The sequence below is a fragment of the Quercus suber genome, unplaced genomic scaffold, assembly GCF_002906115.3.
Source record: "Quercus suber isolate HL8 unplaced genomic scaffold, Cork oak 2.0 scaffold_620, whole genome shotgun sequence".
Taxonomy (NCBI): Eukaryota; Viridiplantae; Streptophyta; class Magnoliopsida; order Fagales; family Fagaceae; genus Quercus; species Quercus suber.
The window spans coordinates 237,213-258,053 of record NW_027070063.1 but is presented as its reverse complement, the minus strand read 5'-3'; the positions used below and the strand labels follow the sequence as shown (position 1 = coordinate 258,053).

Genomic DNA, 20,841 nt, shown 5'->3' with positions numbered 1-20,841 from the left:
ATGGCATGTGCAGTGACTGAATTGAAATTGGAAAAGGGATGGGGGCAACATTGGGACTAACTGCGTATCTATATATGTATTAGTTTTTGGAAGCAATCAACATGGATGCATGTGTGATTGAGTGTGGTGAACTCAGCTTGTTGTTTAGTCTGTGTGAGGCACCTAACAACAGCCTAGGAAATATGTTTGGGACTTGGACTTATTAATTGCTTCACACACGACAATGTTCACAATCTTTTACATCATGTCTACACTCCTTTATATCATATAAAAATGTAAATATTTAGTTTGAAGGTGTGGACAGTGTAAAACATGACACATCTGAGACTTTGAAACCATAATTTTCCTTTGAACTCTGGTATGTTTGGAAATGACTCCTGATTCTTAAAAAAAAAAAAAACCTTTTGCTTTTGGGTTTAGCTTCCAGTTTTCATTTCTCAACCAAATCTTTCAAAGTTTCTCTCTCAAAAATGGCAGCCACTCTTACTTCTTTCCGACCCGGAACGATTCGGGCCTCCACTTCTACAAACAAACCGGACCCGGGTCGTAGAAAACTCGCTTCGGCCAACTGGTGGGTACCCATTTTCGGGTGGTCCTCGGAACCGGTCTTCTTCCTCCATCCAAACATAGGAGCAGTTTTGTCAAATATGTTCCAATACTCTTGTGAGCTATACCCATAGTGAGGGACCTTAATAGGTAAAGGAGATATAATGGCTCTGAGTTACTTCCTAGCATAGTTGTCAATATTATATGATACACAATACATATTGTACGATATGTATTGTATCGTGTGTAAAAAGTTTCATATTATAAGGGTATATGTATCGTATCTGTGCAAAAAGTTTCGCATTGTAAGAGCATATCATAAATGCTCATGAATTGTACGATACAGTAGGACATATTATAAGTACTCATGAATTGTATGATACGGTGGTGCATACATATCATATAAATCGTATTGTATCATAAAAAATCATATATATCATACGATACATAGATATGTGCTTTAAAATAAGATTTTTTTTTTTTGTTAAAATTTGTGCTTTTAATTTAATCCAACATGTTGTTAGACTTGTTTTTAACACAAATTTATTAAGTTACTTAATTTAGCCCAATAAAATAACATGTACATAAGTTTTTTTTTCTTCTTATTTCTCTTACAAAATTTGGACTATACACTTACACTTCATTTTCATATTTGCAAAATTCTTTTCTATACTATGAATAAGGTATTAACTAATAATATAATTATTTTTTATTTTTGTTATAAGTCTAAGAAGCTAGAATGCCTAAAAGAAATAATAAAATAAAAAAAGAATAAGAGATAATTAAAAAAAAAAATGTTGATGGTGATAAAGAAAATTTCAATGAAGAAATAAATTTGTAAAAATGACGAACATGATGATAACACTAATTTAAATGGAGTTGATTAGGTAAAATGATGAATATAATCAAATTAATTATTATTTTGGTCATTTGTCATGTATTATCATTTTTGAGTTTAATCAATTTGAACATGTATATTATAAATGCATGTTAATTTAGTTTATTTAGTTAGCTTGTTAAATATTATTACATAAATGATATTAAATTAGTTATTAATTGAATATATTTCGAATTTATAATGAATATATACTTTATATATGTGCATTTATAATTTTTTTATAAATTTTATTAAATGTTTGTGCATCTCAAGATACACAATACAATACAATACACGATACAGAAAAATAAAAAATCAATTCATGTTTTGACAACTATACTTACTAGCTAGGATATAATAGGCTACTTCTATGGAAACTAACATGAGTAATTTACACCTTTGCAATATTTCCCTAGTTATTATTAATGTTATAGATTATGATTTTTTTTTTTTTAGAGCGATGGATTATGAATTTTTCACTTAGAATGTTTAATACATAGGATACCTCCTGGTGTTTCTAAAGGAGACATCCAAAGCTCAAATTCTCACCCCAACTATATATATATATATATATATCTCATTTTGAAGCATTGCAAAATTAATGTGGACCAACTATGTATTTTGGGTAATAATTAATTAACAAATTTGTCTCACATTCGTAGAAAGTTCTTGGATTATCATTTCAAAAGATAGCCTACCTATATACCTCATATCATAGTTATTAAACCTGGATAGACCCAGCTAGTTTACCGAAAACCTAGTGACCCAACACTTAGACTGGTCCATGTGTTTAAATGGACCGTTTATGCATATGACTCAGTCAAACCTAGTCAAATTTGGCAGGTTTATGGCAACCCAGGTAATCCAGATGGATTTATATAACCTAGTTGGGTTTGTAAAATTTGTAAAATTATATCTATAGGTCCACTTTATTGACTTTTTTACTATTTAATGTGCTATATGGTAATTTAAAGAAGAGAAAACCTAAATAATTTTTTTTTAAAAAATGCACTTATTTGTCTGTCTACTTACCTCCAACACTCACATTCGATCAAAAGACTACTCTGTTATTGTGAAACCTTGATTTTGAATTATAATTGCAAATTTAATTTAGGCATATATCTTTCTTTCTTTTTTTAATTTATATATTTATATTATGATTTCTCAAACTTATTTTTAATTTTTTCATTTGACCTTGCAGTTTGACCAGTAACCCATTGGTTGAACGAGTAACCAGTGACCCAACTCATAGACTGGGTCATTGTTCGGGCCAAGTTTAATAAATATGCCTCATATAATCAAAATTTAGTATCAAATCAATTACTATTTACACACTTTAAGTTTGAGCTTACACACTTTAAATTTGAGCTTGCTCTTAAATGAGCCCATTAATAAGGAAAAAGTTATAATTTCCTCTATCAATTATTTCCACATTATCAACATCCCTTTCATCATCATCCTTTACACTCTTTCATCAACTCACAAACAATATATATATATACCCAATTAGGATTTAAAAAAATAGAAAGGAAATGTTTTTAAGGTAGGTTAATAGTGAAAATGTGACCAACCATAGAGGAATAGGCACATTCACATTGTTATAATAATCAACTAGGTAATTTACAAGTTGAATGTGGCAAAAGAGTGGTTTATGTAAAGTAAAAATGGATAAGGCACTTAATGTGGAGTTCACCAATATGACATTACGTTTCAATGTGTTTAGAAAAAAATAAAAATAAAAATAAATCAAGCAATGACACTTAAAAGAAAAATAATTATAAAAAATGGCGCAAAAGAGAAAGGCAGAGAGCGAAAAGGGTGTAGTAAGTTTTAATTATATAGGGTTCTATGTGAAATGAAATCATTAATTAAGAGAAGAAACTAGCACACTAACTGGTTAAATCTAGTCAGATCAGCCATTAGCTCTTTAATCGTATTTTACTGTGAGTCCCAATTAGCTCAACTGGTAAAATTTTTGATAGTTGAATAAGAGATTTGGAGTTTAATCCCCGCTTACATCAAAAACCGATTGATGTCTTGGTCTGATGATAAAGAGCTATTATTAGAAATGAAGGCCATAGATTGAAACTTCCTCTTTTTTTTTTTTTTTTTTTTTTTTTTTTTTTTTTTTTTTTTTTTTTTTTCTAGTACTCTGCTACTAATGTTAACCTCCAAAGTAATCTCAGAGGCATGATTTAAAAGCCTAACCGGCTTAAACTTGGAGTAATGGAGTTGGAGCCTATTGGGCTCATCCAGCATAGGATTAAAAGTGGCATAAGCGCAAATGTCTATTCAAGACTCGGTGTAAAGCACAAAACTTAAATGCTGATTGAAGTAAAATGCACATTTTTTGTAAATAAAGTAATAAATTTGGAATTAATTATTAATAGATCAGTTGATTATCAAATCAAGTAATCATATAAAAACAAGACATAACATTTTGTATAATTCTTGTTCTTTACAAAATATGCACAAATATTATATTTGATAGTCATGATCAAAATAAAGACATGAAATATATATATAGTTGAATCATAGAATATCTAAAAGGCTTTTAGATAAAAGGGTAAAAATCACTAGAATATTAAGTAATAATTTTTTATGCCTAACAAAAGCAATGCTATGCAATCCTAAAGTATATGAAATGGGTTTTTACTTTCTAGAATTTGTAAAGGCGTGAAGGGGTAGACTTACGTGTGTGATCTAATACCATAAAATTGACTTTGGTATAACAAACTCATGGTGTATATAAGCAACATTAAGATTAGATGGCTACATTTCACATTTGGGGTTTTTTTTTTGGGTTAAAAAATTAAAAAGTTCCAACAATTTCCATTATATATTAAAGATCATGTTAACAAGTGTCCTTAGAGCAATAGTTAACAATCTATTTTAGAAAAATTTTAACACAATTTTTATGGAAAATAGAAAAAGTTATCAAAACATTAATTACTTTTTTTTTTCCCCATAAAATTTTTCTTAAAAGAGTTTGTTAACAATTGCCCTAAGGACATCCGTTAACATTCCCATGCATTAATCTTGGAACCTGTAAATCGTAATAATGCAAAGTTCACCGAGGAGTGAGGACAGTTGGATTGTATAAGGAGAATATTTCTAAAACCATGACTGTATTTCTATTCATCGCAATAAATAATACAAAGTGTCAAAGTCATTGGATTTATCCCAAGACATACCAGTAGAGCAGTTTTTCCAAAGTAATATTCTTGTGATTTTCAAAAAAAAAATATTCTTGTGATTTTCAAATGAGGTATAATTATTTTGTTTTTTTCCCAATATCTTATAATTATATGGTGTGTATGAGATAGGAGACTATCCACATCTAGGAGAGAAGGACAATGCTAGAATTGCAAATTATTTTACAAAAAAAGTTTAAGTGAGTGATTATTGAAACATAAAAAAGTGATGTTAATAACATATCCAAATAAAAATTAGCAAAAAATTTGTCATAATTTTTTTTTTATTATTATTTTTATCCATGGCATAGTAATTGTATTAATAATTATTGGAAGAAACCATGCCACACTACGTCCCATTAATGGGACAATACCCTTTATATGGTAATTGTATTAATGAGATAACACCCTTTTTTCGACATAATAATTAAGTTTTACACTATTTTTCACCATTCAATTATGCATAATGCATATTTTATGTGAAAATTACAAATCGATCACTTTCGCATTTATTAAACAAATAAAGGTTATTTTTTTAGCTAATTCATACAAGGAATTCCCATCAAAAAAAAAAAAAAAAACAATTCATACAAGGAAAATGTTAACAGGCACAATAAGGATGATTTATTGTAAGGTCCATTTAATAAAAAATTAGTATAAATTGATAAGATGAATAAAAATAACACTGACAAGTGAAACTCAAAAAGTCAATTTTATTGATTTTACACTCTATAAAGTTTATAAAATTGGTCAAAAATCTAACATAAAACAAAATAAACTGACATAATGGTCTTTTTTAAAAGACTCCTTAAGGTGCCGGTTAACACTACAAATATGTAATACACTTAACATATGCATGTAAATTCATATACATACTTTATTAGTGAAACTCACAAATTCATTACCCACCTAAAGTTCTGGTAAATCATTAATTCAATTTAATGTTAATGTATAATTTATTTCTACTGGATAGAAAATTTATGATGTTCAATTAAATTTATAAACAATATAATAAGTAGTATTGTATAATAAATATTATTCAAAAATGTAATAAAGAAAGAGTCTTGCACTAATACAAAGAAAAGAATCTCAACTTTTATTCACTTTTGATTTACGCTGTCATACCCAGTCTTCCCTCATTCAAAAATGAATTATAGATCCAAACTAACATCGTCAATCATATCATCAAATTCAATATGTTTTAGTCCCTCTTTTTTAAAATTTTATTGCTAATTTCTTAATTGATCATATACTAAAGCAAACAAAAATCACAGTCAATATACGATCCAACGTCCCAAATCAAAAGTACACATCAAATAAAAATTGTCCTTAAGCTCACTCACAAAACAGAAACATTAAAATATTCCAAATACCCAAAAATAAACTGACATATCCATGATTTTCATTTCGACAAATTGCACGCCAAAGGCGACATGGACCTTGACCCCGACATCACAACCCGAACCGTAACCAAAATAAACGGACTTACCGGGGCCGATACATTAGTTCTCCGAAATATCGGAAGCAAGCCGAGATGCGATCGCCGAGTGGTACATTACATCGTGGAACGCAGAGCTCTCCATCATCTTCTTCCTCAGCTGCTTCGCCTTTTCTTCAGTAAAGCACCCGCGCGAGAATCGGGCCCTGTTTCGGCCCGTTTCGGATTCCAGATCCGAAACACCCGAAACGTTCTTCGCCGAACCTGTGGTGCCGGTGGAAGTGGACGTGGGGTCCATGTAATCCGGTTCTGAGGACCACCCGAAAATGGGTACCCACCAGTTGGCCGAAGCGGGTTTTCTGCGATCCGGGTCCGGTTTGTTTGTAGAAGTGGAGGCCCGAATCTTTCCGGGTCGGAAAGAAGTAAAAGTGGTTGCCATTTTTGAGAGAGAAACTTTGAAAGATTTGGTTGAGAAATGAAAACTGGAAGCTAAACCCAAAAGCAAAAGGTCTTTGATGAAGTTGAGTTTAATCAGTGCGGTTAAGAATTCTACGTAGCCTTGAAATTTCTTGCTTTCTAGGTGTTGTACCTTTTGACTGATAAGCTTTTGACTTGAACGGAAGGGTAATTTTGGTAAAAAGGTACAATGAGTACTATGTTGGAGTACCGTAGGTGATGCGGAGGGAAATGGATAAGGTAGTACGCGTGGAAGGGCATTGAAGAATGTGTGGACTGTTGAGTGGTCTATTAGGGTAAGTGCCTTTTTTATTGCTTTTTGTGACTCTTATGATTTTTTGTGCACTTTTTTTAAGGTTCTTAGGTGCAATTTTTTTTTTTTTTTTTGGATATTTTGGGCGAGGAAGAGGATTCGGTGATAGGAGTGGAGGGGAAGTCATATTGATGGTGGAAGGTGCGATGGACACCTCAAGGTTAATGGCCATTGGCTATTGGGATTTATGAATAACAATGTGGAGGAGTAAGACTGACGTAAGCCCTGAGATTAATCCAATGGCTAACATATATAGTTTTTTTTTTTTTTTTTTGAGAAACTATAAAGTTAACATAATGATCACGTCATTTTCTTCTTTTTGGAGATATAAGACTTGGTTCTAACTTTGTTGTACATTGAATCCAATGAGAGGTGAATACATCACAAGTGTTTTATACTTGCTTAAATCCCAATGAGTTTTAGTGAATTCATTCGATGACAAGACTTGGGTCCAATCTCTAATGCTCTTGTTTTGACCATAGTTAAAGTCTTATTGCAATATATTTCAAATAATTTATATATATATATATATATTGTAGGGTCAGGATTTGTAGTCTAAGTCCAAAATAATAAATTTATAAAGAGTGGGTGAAAGAACTGGGTTAATTGTGAATTTAGCAACTGTTAGCTATAATATCCGGAAATGAACCAACGTAAGAACACACTTAAAAACTAAACAAATTGATGTCCGAAGAGTAATATTATTAATTGTACAGTGAATACAATTCTTAGGACTACAGTAAAATCTTTCTTCTTTTCTTATTATCTTTTTTCCGATCCTCTATTATCAGAGACCTCTTCTCTTTATATAACATCCTTCCCCATCATCTCCATCGTCCACTTGTTCTTTATCTATGTATCTACTTGAGTATATGTCACGTCAAGTATCTTCTTTAACTCTCTATTAGTGGTGGTAACTGAGATTACACTGTTCAGGGGTCTTCTCCACATAAATGCGGTCAGGAAAGTTGCTGCAGTGCATTAANATGGTTACGGAGATAATTTTGGGTAACTGGACCCATAGGGAGAGTCATTCCTCCTTCTATGAATGCTATCATAGGGATTATGACTTCTCCATCTCTTTGGTCGGTTAATATCTTTTCTGAGGGGACAATACCTCAGGTTTACTCCCTGTGGTATGCCATATGTTTCCTTAAATGCCTCTATTAAGGCAGGACTATCGACCAGGTATTGAAATTTATCCATTTCAGATGAGTAAAAAGAAAGAAACACTAAGAATAGAGGAAAGATGAAAATCTGGTGGCCGAGGAAGGTGGCCGAAGAGAAGAGGACAGACTCGAAAGAATTAGAACTTACACGAACTGGGTTGGGGGAAGATCCTTAAATCTTTGATAGGAGTTTTGCGAATTTGTGAGGAATTGATGCTGATGATCTGGAAAGCTTTGGAAGTTTGAATGTCTGAGTTCCCTGGGAAATCTAAGAAACTGTGAAGTAAAGGAAAAACGTTTTCCTTCAAGGCTTTATATAGGGGGTCAAAAAATGAGTGGGAATTACCCCACCCAAATTCTGAGGGAAAATGTTGTCCGTTGGATCGATGGCTCATCGTTGGATACCAAAGACATAGCGCCGCCTGAAGCAATTAATAGCGCTTTGTGAATACCGAAACGTCAGCAAATAATGATGGAGTGCCTAAATCTATGCTCGCACGTGTAAATTCAGGTCCTTTTCATATTCTTAGCCATTATTTTCTGCAACAAGTCAAAATCCTATTTTTTTCTCCTTGGATGCGAGGGAAAAATTAAAATTTTGATAGGCTATTGTGGGGGGTAAAAGCCCAACTTTATGTATTGGGCCTAGGGCCTTACTTGAAGATTACTGTATGTCCGAAGAGAAGAAAGTGGTTGAGAAGGAGTCCGTGTGGAAGAGATATACCTGGAAATGAAGAGAAGTATAGTCCGAAGAGAGCACCAGTGGTCCGAAGAGTTCATTCTCCTCAGATACAAAGAGTCTCGATCAAGCGAATATCTGGAAGGTTCGAGTGATCTTCCTAACGACTTCAATGAGAAGGATAAGGTTTGGCATGCTTGAAGATGATAAGAACAGAGAAATATCTAAAGGAAAAACTACTACCACCGTGTTTAATGCACTGCAGCAACTTTCCTGACCGCATTTATGTGGAGAAGACCCCTGAACAGTGTAATCTCAGTTACACCACTAATAGAGAGTTAAAGAAGATACTTGACATGACATATACTCAAGTAGATACATAGATAAAGAACAAGTGGACGATGGAGATGATGGGGAAGGATGTTATATAAAGAGAAGAGGTCTCTGATAATAGAGGATCGGAAAAAAGATAATAAGAAAAGAAGAAAGATTTTACTGTAGTCCTAAGAATTGTATTCACTGTACAATTAATAATATTACTCTTCGGACATCAATTTGTTTAGTTTTTAAGTGTGTTCTTACGTTGGTTCATTTCCGGATATTATAGCTAACAGTTGCTAAATTCACAATTAACCCAGTTCTTTCACCCACTCTTTATAAATTTATTATTTTGGACTTAGACTACAAATCCTGACCCTACAATATATATATATATATATAAATTATTTGAAATATATTGCAATAAGACTTTAACTATGGTCAAAACAAGAGCATTAGAGATTGGACCCAAGTCTTGTCATCGAATGAATTCACTAAAACTCATTGGGATTTAAGCAAGTATAAAACACTTGTGATGTATTCACCTCTCATTGGATTCAATGTACAACAAAGTTAGAACCAAGTCTTATATCTCCAAAAAGAAGAAAATGACGTGATCATTATGTTAACTTATAGTTTCTCAAAAAAAAAAAAAAAAAAACTATATATGTTAGCCATTGGATTAATCTCAGGGCTTACGTCAGTCTTACTCCTCCACATTGTTATTCATAAATCCCAATAGCCAATGGCCATTAACCTTGAGGTGTCCATCGCACCTTCCACCATCAATATGACTTCCCCTCCACTCCTATCACCGAATCCTCTTCCTCGCCCAAAATATCCATTAGCACTGGGCCACAGGCCAATGTGATCATGCTCAGTAAGATGTGATTTACCTCCATGATCGGATGATCCTACCTCTTTTTTCACGCTTTTATTGGTTGGCTAGCAATTCAGGACAAGTTGTTAACAATGGAAAGGCCATTTGCAATGGGAGTAATTGCTGATGCTAATTGTGTTATCTGCAAAAATAGAATTGAGAACAGGGAGCACATTTTCTTTGAATGCCCCATATCCAAGAGAGTATGGAGAATTATTATGGGCTGGTGTTTTATTCTATATTAAATAGAGCTTCCTGTCGCTCTTGGAGAATTTTTTTTTCCTGCTGGCTTCTAGCATATTGCTTTGTCATTTCTTTTGTTCTCTACTATGTGTTATTGTTATTTTTTTATTTTTTATTTTTTTTCTGTGTTGCTGGCTGTTCCGGTTGTGCTTTTGTAGTGTCTTTGTAATGAATTTATGTATCAGTTTTCTTAAAATAAAAGAGCCAAAATATTAGAAGGTGGGGAAAGGAAGAAGAAGAAGACGAAGATAGGGAACTAGAGAAACAGGGGTGGGGTAGGTGGAATCGTAAGGTGATGGCCCTGATGAGAAATGCAAAAAAGAAAGGGAAATGGATTGGATTGAATAATGGAGGAGAAAGAGAAAATAAAAGGACAAAACAAAGAGTGACAGATTTTTTTTGGGGTGACAAATTGCTATGGTTGGGGTATGTGGCTAAGTTTAATCGGTGGAAGAGATTGTTTTTAGATAATAGAAGATTTTGTTATTATTATTATACAAGTGATTTTATTTTTAAAAATATATTTATTAATTTATTTTTTTATTATTATATAGGTGATTGTATTTAAGTAGATATTATTTTATTAAGATTTTAAATTTTTTATTTTTGAGATTTAATGTAATTGTTGTCAATTATAATGTATGTCAATTTTGATGTATACAATTAATAAGAAACAATTAATTTTTTGTTACCTTATTCATCCTCATAAAAATGGTTAAATCATTGTTCACTTTTCAAACCAAACGCAATTCCATTCAGCAAAATTGTCTTTAAGAAAAAGTTTTAGCATCATACCAAACACAATTTTTCAAAAAAACACACTTCACAAAATGCATTTTTCTGAGTAATCTTTCCAAACACTACCTAAGGAAAATTTTGTCTTATGCTTTATTTTTTATTTTATTTTTTACAGTCTTGTGCTTTTATAGGAGCATGTTGCATATATTAGTCTCTTGTACAGATTCAAAAACAAAAACAAAAATGCTGAACATATATTATATAGTAACAAATGTTGTGAATTACAGGTTTACATTGAAGCCAAGTGGGATCAAGGAACAATTAGATCCCATCTTTGTAGACAAATTCAACATTTTTTTTTTTGCTGAATGTAAACAAATTCAACTAACTAACAAAAGTTTATCCCAAAAAATTAAAAAAAGACAGTAACAACAATTAATTAACTATTAAAACAAGAATCTTTTACTCACGAGGCCACAATAGATTTTTTTTAGCCCTTCCAACCCTCCTGACAATTTTGTCTTTTACCTCCTCTTGTTCTTGCTCCCAAGCAACAAAGAAAAATAAAACAAAATCCTAAAGAAAAAACCCCAAGCCAAAGTGATCCACAAACAATTCCACTTGCTTATATCAGTGATTCCCTGTTGCTTTAGTATATCAGAACCCGTGGTCACACAAGTTGTGCTCGTGATGTTCATGCCCAATGTATCGCTAATGCTCTTCAACAGGTTCACCTTAACCGAGTCTGGCACCAACCTAAGTGGCGTGTTATCGAACATTTGGACTCCTCTGACAAAGCACTTCACTGGGTCATCGAATTCGTTTTGCAAAACACCTTCATAGGGGTACTTCACCAGAGAAAGATAATGGAACCAAAGCCAGTAAACTGGGATTCGATCCCTGGTGATGAAAAACCCACTGAACAACAAAAAGTAAGCTAAGATAGCAACCACAACTGTGTAACCCAACATGACATGAGCTACTACCCCTGATAGAAACGTTACGAACGAACTTCCAGCCCAAAACGATGCGAAGATTGTGAAGAGGAAAAAGAAGAACCCTGAGAGTCCACCAGCTAGGCCAACTGCCCAGAAAGTAATGGCTGCGAAGGTGAAAGAGAGGAAGATTAAAGAAGGGATTGAAATGATAGAGTGAGCAAGAACGTAGGAAGATCGACGATAAGCATTGTAAGCTGTTTCTCTCATGAAAATGTAACGCTCTTGAAGGAACACAGGGATGGCTTCAGCACAAGTATAAAAGGTTGTGGACATAGCGAAAGCGAAGAACCCTAAACGCTCTTGTGCTCCTCTTGGTGAATTATCGAGCCGCCAGAACATGGTGGCTAAGATAATCCCAGTAAGAAGCACTGCACCGAGTCTGATTCCGAAAAGTTCAGGCATTCTGCTCGAGTTTGTAAGGGACCGTTTTGCTACGACCATCATTTCAATCCAGCATGGGTTGGCAAAAGTTGGGACCGAAGATGTGAGACCAGTGGTATTGTTTGGTGCACCAGAGACTAATTTTCCTCTCGAAATGCTTGCGCTAATGGCGTCTTTGAGGGACAGCTTTGGACCGCTGTGGAAGTAGTTGTTTCCTTGGTTCTTCTTTGCTTGCCATGACTTGTTGAATTCGACCAAGTTCTTGGTCCCTTCCGGATCTTCTTCGAGCTCTCGAATCAGATCGAGGGCGAACTCAGTTCGATTCTCGTTCTCTGGTATTGGGTGTCCAAACTCGGCGAAGAAGTGAGGTAAGCACGTTGGAGAGCCGCTGAACACGGTTTGTCCGTGTGAGAGGAAGATCAAGCGGTCTAATAAGCTGAGAATTCTGTAACTGGGTTGATGTATCGACATGATGACAATGCTTCCACTCTGAGCAATTCGCTGCAACACTTTCACTACCATGAACGCACTGGTCGAATCGAGTCCAGAAGTGGGCTCGTCGAGAAAAAGGAGTATTGGGTCATGAATGATATCGATTCCAATCGAAACACGCCTACGCTCACCACCGGAAACACCTCTATGGCCTTCATCACCAATCACAGTCTTGGCTGCATTTCGAAGGCCTAATTGGTCGATTAGCGCCTGAACTCTGGCTCTCTTCTTTGACTTCGAGAGTGATCGAGGGAGCCTAAACTCGGCTGAGAACATGAGCGTTTCTTCCACAGATAACATAGGAAACAAAAGGTCATCTTGCATAACATACGCAGAGATCACTTTCGAAAGACTCGACTCCAACACTTCACCATTCAAAGTCACAGACCCTTTGAGGCTTTCTTTTGAAATTCGATCAGCAAGAGCATCGATGAGCGTTGATTTCCCAGACCCACTAGCTCCAAGAACAGCCATGATCTCTCCCTCTCTGGCTTCCCCAGAGATATCATTCAGTAAAACCTTGGTGTTAACACTGATCTTATTACTCTCCACCGCTTCCAAATTATGCAACGACTTGTCGTTTCGAGAGAAGCATGAGGAAAACGACATCTTCTGGCGAACCTTGACACTGTAGGTGAGGTTTTTGAATGAAAGAACAAAAGGGTAAGATGAAGATACGGAGCTACATGCGTATGAGACATCGAGGACTCGATGAGGGCGTGGTGTGTTGGGGCCAGAAGTGTCTGACTGTGCATCCTCGACTCGCTTCAAGAGCTCGCCGAGCGTGGGGGAGATGTGTCGTTTACACGAGAGTGGCTTGAGCTCCATTGTTTGGGTTTGGTTGAAGAAAGAGAGCTCGTCATCGGCTATTTTTGGTGCTGATGTTTTTACTGCCGATGACATGTTTGAGGGTGCTACACGAGAGATTCGTGGGTGTTGTGTTGTTGGGGTTTAGGCAGAATTTATAGTAAGTAAGGAAAATAGAGAGAGAGGATGTTCGGTGATTTCTAAGTATCCAACCGTTGCGGGTACAGTAGGTGAGAGGAGTTGTGCAGCTTTGCTAGTTTACATTTCTACCAAGTCAAGTCTTGAGGTAGAAGGCTTCATGAGTTTTTTTTTTTTTTTTTCCCTAATGCTTCATGAGCTTTACTAACGACAAATTCAGCGTCTAGAAATTCCAAACAGAACTTTAGAAATTTGACAACCAACCTCTCACGAGCTTGGTTGAAAAATGTTAGTAAGGCGGTAAAATTCACAACTTATCCATATTAATGAGTTGTTATGAATTCACTTTTTACAGCTTTGCATATGGACAAGTTGTGGATTTTATTGCGGTACTATCATTATTCTCATTATTGAATCATTGATACGAGAAATGTTAAGATCACAATTCTTTATATTAGTTAAGCTTAAGTTTAGTGTTCAGTAGCACTGGACTCATTAAAATGATGACATGTATCCACTTTTAAACATATGTTACTATTTAACCGGGTCCAATGCACTTAATGCAATGGATCTAAACTAAGTCTTTTTTATATAACTTGCCTACGTGACAAATTGTTAATGATAGAGTAAAAGTGGTGAGTCTATATGAATTCATAATTTCATCTCTCACAACTCATTACATGGACAAATTGTAACAAAGTTGTGTAAAAAGTTATAGTCTTAACATTTTTGTACTAACATCGTTTCATCTAATATTTAACCCAAAAAAAGAAAGAGTTATTTAAATTAACCACAATATTTATCACATTATCTTATGTGCGTGTTAGATTATGATTAATTACCTATCACTTTTACATTAATTCATAATTTTTTTCTCTATTAGCCACAAATGAAGGCAAAATTATGACATAAAAAGTTGTGGTCCTTTCTCTCTCTTTTTTTCTTTTTTTTTTTTAGAAAGAACATGTTTGGGTTGCTCTAACAAAGTTTTCCTTTAAACCCTTTCAATAAAATCTTCTCCAATCTTATGCGACTATTCATTAACCTATCTATGTACATACATAATTTGGCTCATTGGACTACTTATTGCAAATTTGCAATTGAGATAGTTCCTTTATCATCTCTTCTCTTCTTATAGTTCCTTTATCATCTCTTCTCTTCTTACGTAGGTTTTTCTCACCGAAGCAAGAGATGGCTTTGGACACATTCTTATGGTTTCTTCTTAATATATTATCTTTATTCATAAAAATAAATATTAAACCATGTGATTTCTTAAATAATTTTAAAAAGTTATAGATGACTTTTTAAATTGGTCATGCAATTAAAAATATAGGTGGAAAATTATATGAATTGCCATTCAGTTTGAGGTATTTGGTTGCTTCATTTTTTTCCATTTTTAGGCTTTGTTTTGATTCTTTTCTATTCTTAATAATATTTAAAATAAACGCTCCATTTATTTTGAAATAAAAAATATTATAGAAAATGTTTTCCCATTTTCAAATGTTTGTTTGCAGGTAAAATGTGGTTAAATTTATAAAATATTTTTCGTTGATCATCAAGTCCTTTATAAAAATTTGTAAAACGTTTTACCCTTAAAAATTTGGTAAAACAATTTACAAAAGAACACAGTGGCTTCCTTCACCCCATCTGGTGGCTAGGTCACTTGTTTGATGGGTTGGACAACTAGTGCCAGTGGTTTGGTGGCCAGAGCTGCCTCTTCGGCTACCGATATAAGGGTCTGATGGTCGAAGCTACCGCTCTAACTACAAGTGTCGACAATCTAGAGGATGAAGCTGCCGTTTTGACAATCGATGCTAGCAGTTTGGTCATTGGAAACACCACTCCAGTGGTGGTTTCCATCAGTCTAATTGTTGGAGCCATCATTCCGACTGCCGGTTCCAACGATCAGGTCAGTGAATCTCTGACACCAACAATTTCGGCGGCTGAGTCACTGGTTTTGATAGTTTGCTTGAAATTTTTTAATTGTAATACCAAACGTCTGAATATATTTTACGAAAGTATTTTACATGTATAACTTTTTATTTGTAACTTTATGTTTGAAAAGATTTTACTTCAAGAAAAAAAAAGCATTCTTTATATCTATTGAGGAATGGTGCAGTGAAAGCAACTATAATGGAAGGTGATGATGCTGAAAAAATCAACAGTGGATTGCACAATGCTCGTACCCTCGAAACGATGCCTGCACAGAGAAAAGAGGACCTAACAGAGAGCACCGGTGTGGTGCCGGCCAATTACCCTCCGAAGGTCAAGTTAGACAGTATGCTCACTTAAGCACAAAAAGGCGTTGAAAATAAAAAAAAATGCATCCCACAGATAAAAAAGAAGGTCAACGGACCCATTGCATAACAAACATACTGAACGGTCAGTGTATAAATAAACCCCGTAAAACATAACGGGTGTTATAAATTGTTCCACACTTTAAAAAAAAAAAAAAAAAAAAAAGAAAACTAAGTTATTACAAAGGAGAGTTGGTATAATCAAGCTCCTTCTTCTTCTACATCTGGACGGTCCCCAGCATCTTTGGCCTTGCTATCTACAGCAGTATGATCCAAGGGAGCTTCACGGACAACGCCATCCTCATCAAAAAGAGCGTCTGTATCCTCGGTCTGGGCAGGCTGGGCAGTGGACGGCTCCGGGGCAGAGACGGAGACGGCGGACAAGTCCAAATCGGGATACAACCTCCTCACCTGACGGAGGGCATCGTCGAACCCGTCGTTGTAGACTAGACTTAGCTCCGCAATAACCTCACTGGAGTCACGGTACTCTCGTACGGCTTCCTCCTTGGCATGACGGACCTCGTCGTCTTTGTCCACTAAGGCTTTTTTCAGGTTTTCCACCATCTGAACGGCCTCATCCCGGGCCGTCTCGGCCATCCCCAGCTTTTTCTCATGAGTGATCTTCCAGGCCTTCAGGTCGAGCAGATCCCCCTCCGTCACCTTGGCCTTCTCACGGAGTCGGCCAATGGTCGTCTCTTGATTAAGACACCGTCCCATGAGGCCCTTCGTCATGATCATAGCCTGAAGACGGCAAAAATAAGTTAGCAAAACACAAAAAAAACAGAGGTGAACGGACAGAATATGGTGGACGGATCATTACCTGGGCAATGCTAAAGAGGGCCGTCTCTCCCATCGCCTCCGTCGAGTGGTTCCCAAGATCCTCGTAGTCGTCGGTAGTGATGATCGACGACATCCTTTCCAAGGCATACTTGGAATCCTCGCGGAGCAAGACGGGTGGTTTCTTCTGCTCGCCTGGCTGACCCGTCATCAGCCCCTTGCCTTTGCCATGTTTAGACGGAGGGACTGACTTGCTCCCCTCGGCCATCAAGCCAAGGACCGGGTCCAAAGGAACTTTAGGCTGCTTGGACGGACCCTCGCTCTTCATAGGCAGTTTCCGTTTTAGAGAAGGCTTGCTAGAGCCCGTCCCCATTGCGTCCGTCCCGGTTTTCTTGTTTTTCGCGGCTTGAAGTCTTATGGCCGCTCGTCTCTTGGCGTCCTCCATCTCTGAAAAAGGATGACGGATTATGGAGCAATAGTAAAAAAAAAAAGGTAGAGTGAAAATGGCAAGAGGTGGACGGACTTACGCAGACGGGTCGTTTTCTCGTACTTTAAGGCCGTCAGGGTGGGTTCAGGACCGTCGCAATACCAATGAATAGTATTGAGGTTGACGAGCTTGGCCCACGTCCTCTCCTCTGGTGTTGTCTTGTTAAAAATCTTTTCAAGGAAACTAAATTCCTCGAGTGTAACTTGGGGACGCCGTCGAACTGCAAAATAGAAGACGGAGGTTAGAAACATTACAATTTACATGAATGAACGGAGTGGTTTGCAACGGACCATACCAGATGAGTTTAAAATGCCCCAAACTGTGTCGACGGGCATGAAGTCCGTCTCCCCTGCATGACTCATCCAGTCGTCTCCTTCCATAAAGAAGTAACGACTCTTCCAGTCCCTGTTTGAGTCCGGGGTCTCGTAGATGACTTTCAGAACGGGACTCCTAGGGACGAAGCTATACATGCCCCTTGACTTATCTATTTCGTCTGGACGGTAGCAATGAAGGAACTCTCTTATTATAAGCCTCCTCGCTCCGTCCGTCATGGCTCCGTATAGGACCTCCATGGCAATAAAGACCCTCCAGGCGTTGGGGGACACCTGGCTGACGGATAAGCCTAGGTAACTTAAGAGTTCGCGATGTAGTGAACTCAATGGGAACCGCAACCCAGCCTTTAACACCGGCTCGTACACGCCCACTCCGTACACCCCTTCGTAATAACACTTCTCCGACTTGTATGGTAGACGGAGTGGGATATGATCAGGAATTTGGTAGCGGTCCCTTATTGTGTTGAAGTGACCCTCCTTGATGGTCGACGTAAAAGCGTGGACCGTCCACTCTGGGGGCAAGATGAACTTCCTAAGTCCATCTACCCCTACGACGGACCCCACTATTTGTTCTTCGTCGTCTGGAACCTCCTGGGCTTCAATCATCTCCAGGCCCTCATATGTTGAGGACGAGGAAGATGACGACGGACTACTCTCGCTCGAGACGTCGTGGTCTTTAGGACCTGACGGATATATCCCCTCGTAGTCCGCCCCGTCGGGAACGACCGACTGGTTACTTGACGCACTAGACATTTCCTACATATAATTAAAGAACCTAAGACTCTGACGGGTTGTAGATAACAACGGACTCATTAAAAGTGCGAATAAAAGAAAAAGGAAGGACGGATATAAAATAACTCACCAGGAGCTTGTGGTAGGATACGACGAATGACGGACGCTCGAGTGAACGGGTTGTGCTCTGACAGACGTGACAGACTCGCTCTGACAAATCTCTTCCAGCAGCAAGTGGAGAAATGAGAGGAGGAGGCCTAATATTTATACTGGGAGTGCACGGAAGACGAAGCGACGCCTCGTTCCAAAACAACAGCCACTAGCAGATTGACATTTGGCACAACGCATTAATGAGCCAGGTCCTGACTCAGCATTGTACGGATGAGAACTTACATAGGCTACCGAGTTTTAAATCTATCACCCCATGGGTCCGTTCATGTATGCTGACGGACCCATCGGGTGAGGGGGCAGCTGAAAGGGAAAAATACCTCTTAAACCCAAATAGACGGATCCATCGTTTGCACGGGCCCTATGTGGACGGACCTAATGTGATTGGGTTGGACCTGGACGGGCTGTTTTATGGTGGGCTAGTCATCCACGGGCCTGCTGAGCCCCTAAGGAGGGATATGTTGGCCCATTCTCGTAAGAGCCCAAATAGAGTCCTTGCGCTAGTAGGACTTCGGAAATCTTGTCTACTTGGTAAAAATCTTCCGCATAAGGAGGAGACTTGTTCATCACGTTTTGGACTCCACAAGAAGAGTCCTATAAGGAAAAGATTTCCGCACCAAGGAAGGGATGTCAATCTCGAACTACTATAAAAGCCCCAATACCCTCATAAGCTAAGGTACGCATAATTAACCCCTCTCTAGCACTCTAGAGTTGAAAGAAGTTCTAACTTGACCTTCGGAGGGTATTTGGCCGGCACCACACCGGTGCTCTCTGTTAGGTTTCCTCCTTTTTGTTGTGTAGGTGTTGTTTTGAGCGCAGAAGCATCGTGCAATTCACTGGTGAGATTTTCGGCATCATCACCGATGATGTGTGAAGATTAGTCCTTTTATTTCAATGCATTGGAAAAATAAAGTTTTATATATGATTTTACAAAAAGAATGAATAATTCCAAATGTCTAACAGTTATATATTTGTAATTTCTGAGTAACAATTTAACAATTAACTTAACTCTTAATTAAAAATTCAAATTTATAAGGCAGATAAAATGGATCATAAATTATTAGAAAAACTTATAAACTTTAAAAAAGTAATTATTCGGTTTAATTTGCATCAATAGTAGGTTGGATAAATGAACCTGAATACAATTCTTTGAATAAGTATGCCAAGTGGACCAAATTGGTTTTGATACCGACACCAATATCTATATTAGCTACATAATAATATAATATATATATTTTTTTATATTTCTAATGACTTATTCTAATGGTGTCATAAATGTAAGTTTTTAAAAAACCATATCATTTATAAATATATAAAGTATATATTGAACTAAGTATTCTTTTATTTAAGTTCTCTCATTAACTTTTTATGCATTAATGCTTCTTAAATGAATATGTATAATATGTTTTTTTTTTTTTAAATAGTTATAACATGCAACTAATTTTGCAATTTGAACTCTTTCTCTTTTAGATTCTCAATCTCTTTGTGCATGGGGAGGTGCCAATTAAGTTACAAGACTTTTGGTAATATGTACCATATGCAAATATTTATTTGTCGAATTTTCTCCATTAAACAAATTAATTACTAACTAGTATAACTTGCCTCATAGGGTCCACATTCTCTTAAAAGTTACCATAATTTTTAAGTGAAATTTGTAATGTGTGGTGTGCTTTTGTGTTAATGATCTCATTCCCTTTTACCTTGTGTGTGTGTTTGTTTACAAATTAACTATTAACTAGTGATTACACTAACTCAAACCAACTTCTTGTTCAAAATGTATCCAACATAGTTATCCTTAGCTACAGCTGAAATAGAACCTCAAAATTACTTTATCTATGTTTTAGTTTTTCCCTTATTTAATTTGAATTCTAACAATGCATTTTAAATCCTACCCTTCTAGACAAAAATTGTCCTTTTGTTTTTCTTTTTTAGGTAGTAAGCTTGACAGAATCTTTTTGACAGAATGTTAAAGACTCTATATGTGGTTTTAATTGCACATTTTATAAAACAAACCTTGAATATAAATCATGGAGAACAGACTTCAGACCCTCTGAGTGGAAAAGCAACAAAGATCCGGAAATATTAGCATAGAAAAGGAACCAAATGTGTCAAAATTTAAGTGCTAAAAGAAGAGGGAAAAACTAAAACATAGATAAAGTAATTTTGAGGTTCTATTTCAGCTGTAGCTAAGGATAACTATGTTGGATACATTTTGAACAAGAAGTTGGTTTGAGTTAGTGTAATCACTAGTTAATAGTTAATTTGTAAACAAACACACACACAAGGTAAAAGGGAATGAGATCATTAACACAAAAGCACACCACACATTACAAATTTCACTTAAAAATTATGGTAACTTTTAAGAGAATGTGGACCCTATG

At 36.2% G+C, this 20,841-nt stretch overlaps 3 protein-coding genes across 3 annotated transcripts; all 3 read right to left on the bottom strand.

Moving 5' to 3' along the window:
- Positions 1–5,870: 5,870 nt before the first annotated feature.
- LOC112027107 (uncharacterized) lies at positions 5,871–6,806 on the bottom strand. Its single transcript, XM_024059781.2, has one exon. The coding sequence runs from the start codon at positions 6,492–6,494 to the stop codon at positions 6,120–6,122; it is 375 nt and encodes a 124-aa protein (XP_023915549.1). The 5' UTR covers positions 6,495–6,806; the 3' UTR covers positions 5,871–6,119.
- A 4,279-nt stretch (positions 6,807–11,085) lies between these two features.
- Positions 11,086–13,676, bottom strand: LOC111999232 (ABC transporter G family member 20). Its single transcript, XM_024031353.2, has one exon. The coding sequence runs from the start codon at positions 13,623–13,625 to the stop codon at positions 11,376–11,378; it is 2,250 nt and encodes a 749-aa protein (XP_023887121.1). The 5' UTR covers positions 13,626–13,676; the 3' UTR covers positions 11,086–11,375.
- Positions 13,677–16,164: 2,488 nt separating this feature from the next.
- Positions 16,165–16,958, bottom strand: LOC136064078 (uncharacterized). Its single transcript, XM_065765312.1, has 2 exons — positions 16,785–16,958; positions 16,165–16,705 (listed from the first exon to the last, which is right to left on the bottom strand). Exons 1-2 carry the CDS (start codon positions 16,950–16,952, stop codon positions 16,166–16,168), a joined length of 708 nt encoding a protein of 235 aa, XP_065621384.1. The 5' UTR covers positions 16,953–16,958; the 3' UTR covers position 16,165.
- Between the last annotated feature and the right edge of the window lie 3,883 nt (positions 16,959–20,841).

What these genes read in the sequence shown, in the direction of transcription:
- LOC112027107 (XM_024059781.2), bottom strand. Translation starts at nt 6,494, where the DNA reads ATGGCAACCACTTTTACTTCTTTCCGACCCGGAAAGATTCGGGCCTCC.
- LOC136064078 (XM_065765312.1), bottom strand. Translation starts at nt 16,952, where the DNA reads ATGACGGGTCAGCCAGGCGAGCAGAAGAAACCACCCGTCTTGCTCCGC. An exon ending in CCCTCTTTAGCATTGCCCAG is followed by an intron (nt 16,706 to 16,784) that starts GTAATGATCCGT and finishes TGCCGTCTTCAG; the next exon opens with GCTATGATCATGACGAAGGG.
- LOC111999232 (XM_024031353.2), bottom strand. Translation starts at nt 13,625, where the DNA reads ATGTCATCGGCAGTAAAAACATCAGCACCAAAAATAGCCGATGACGAG.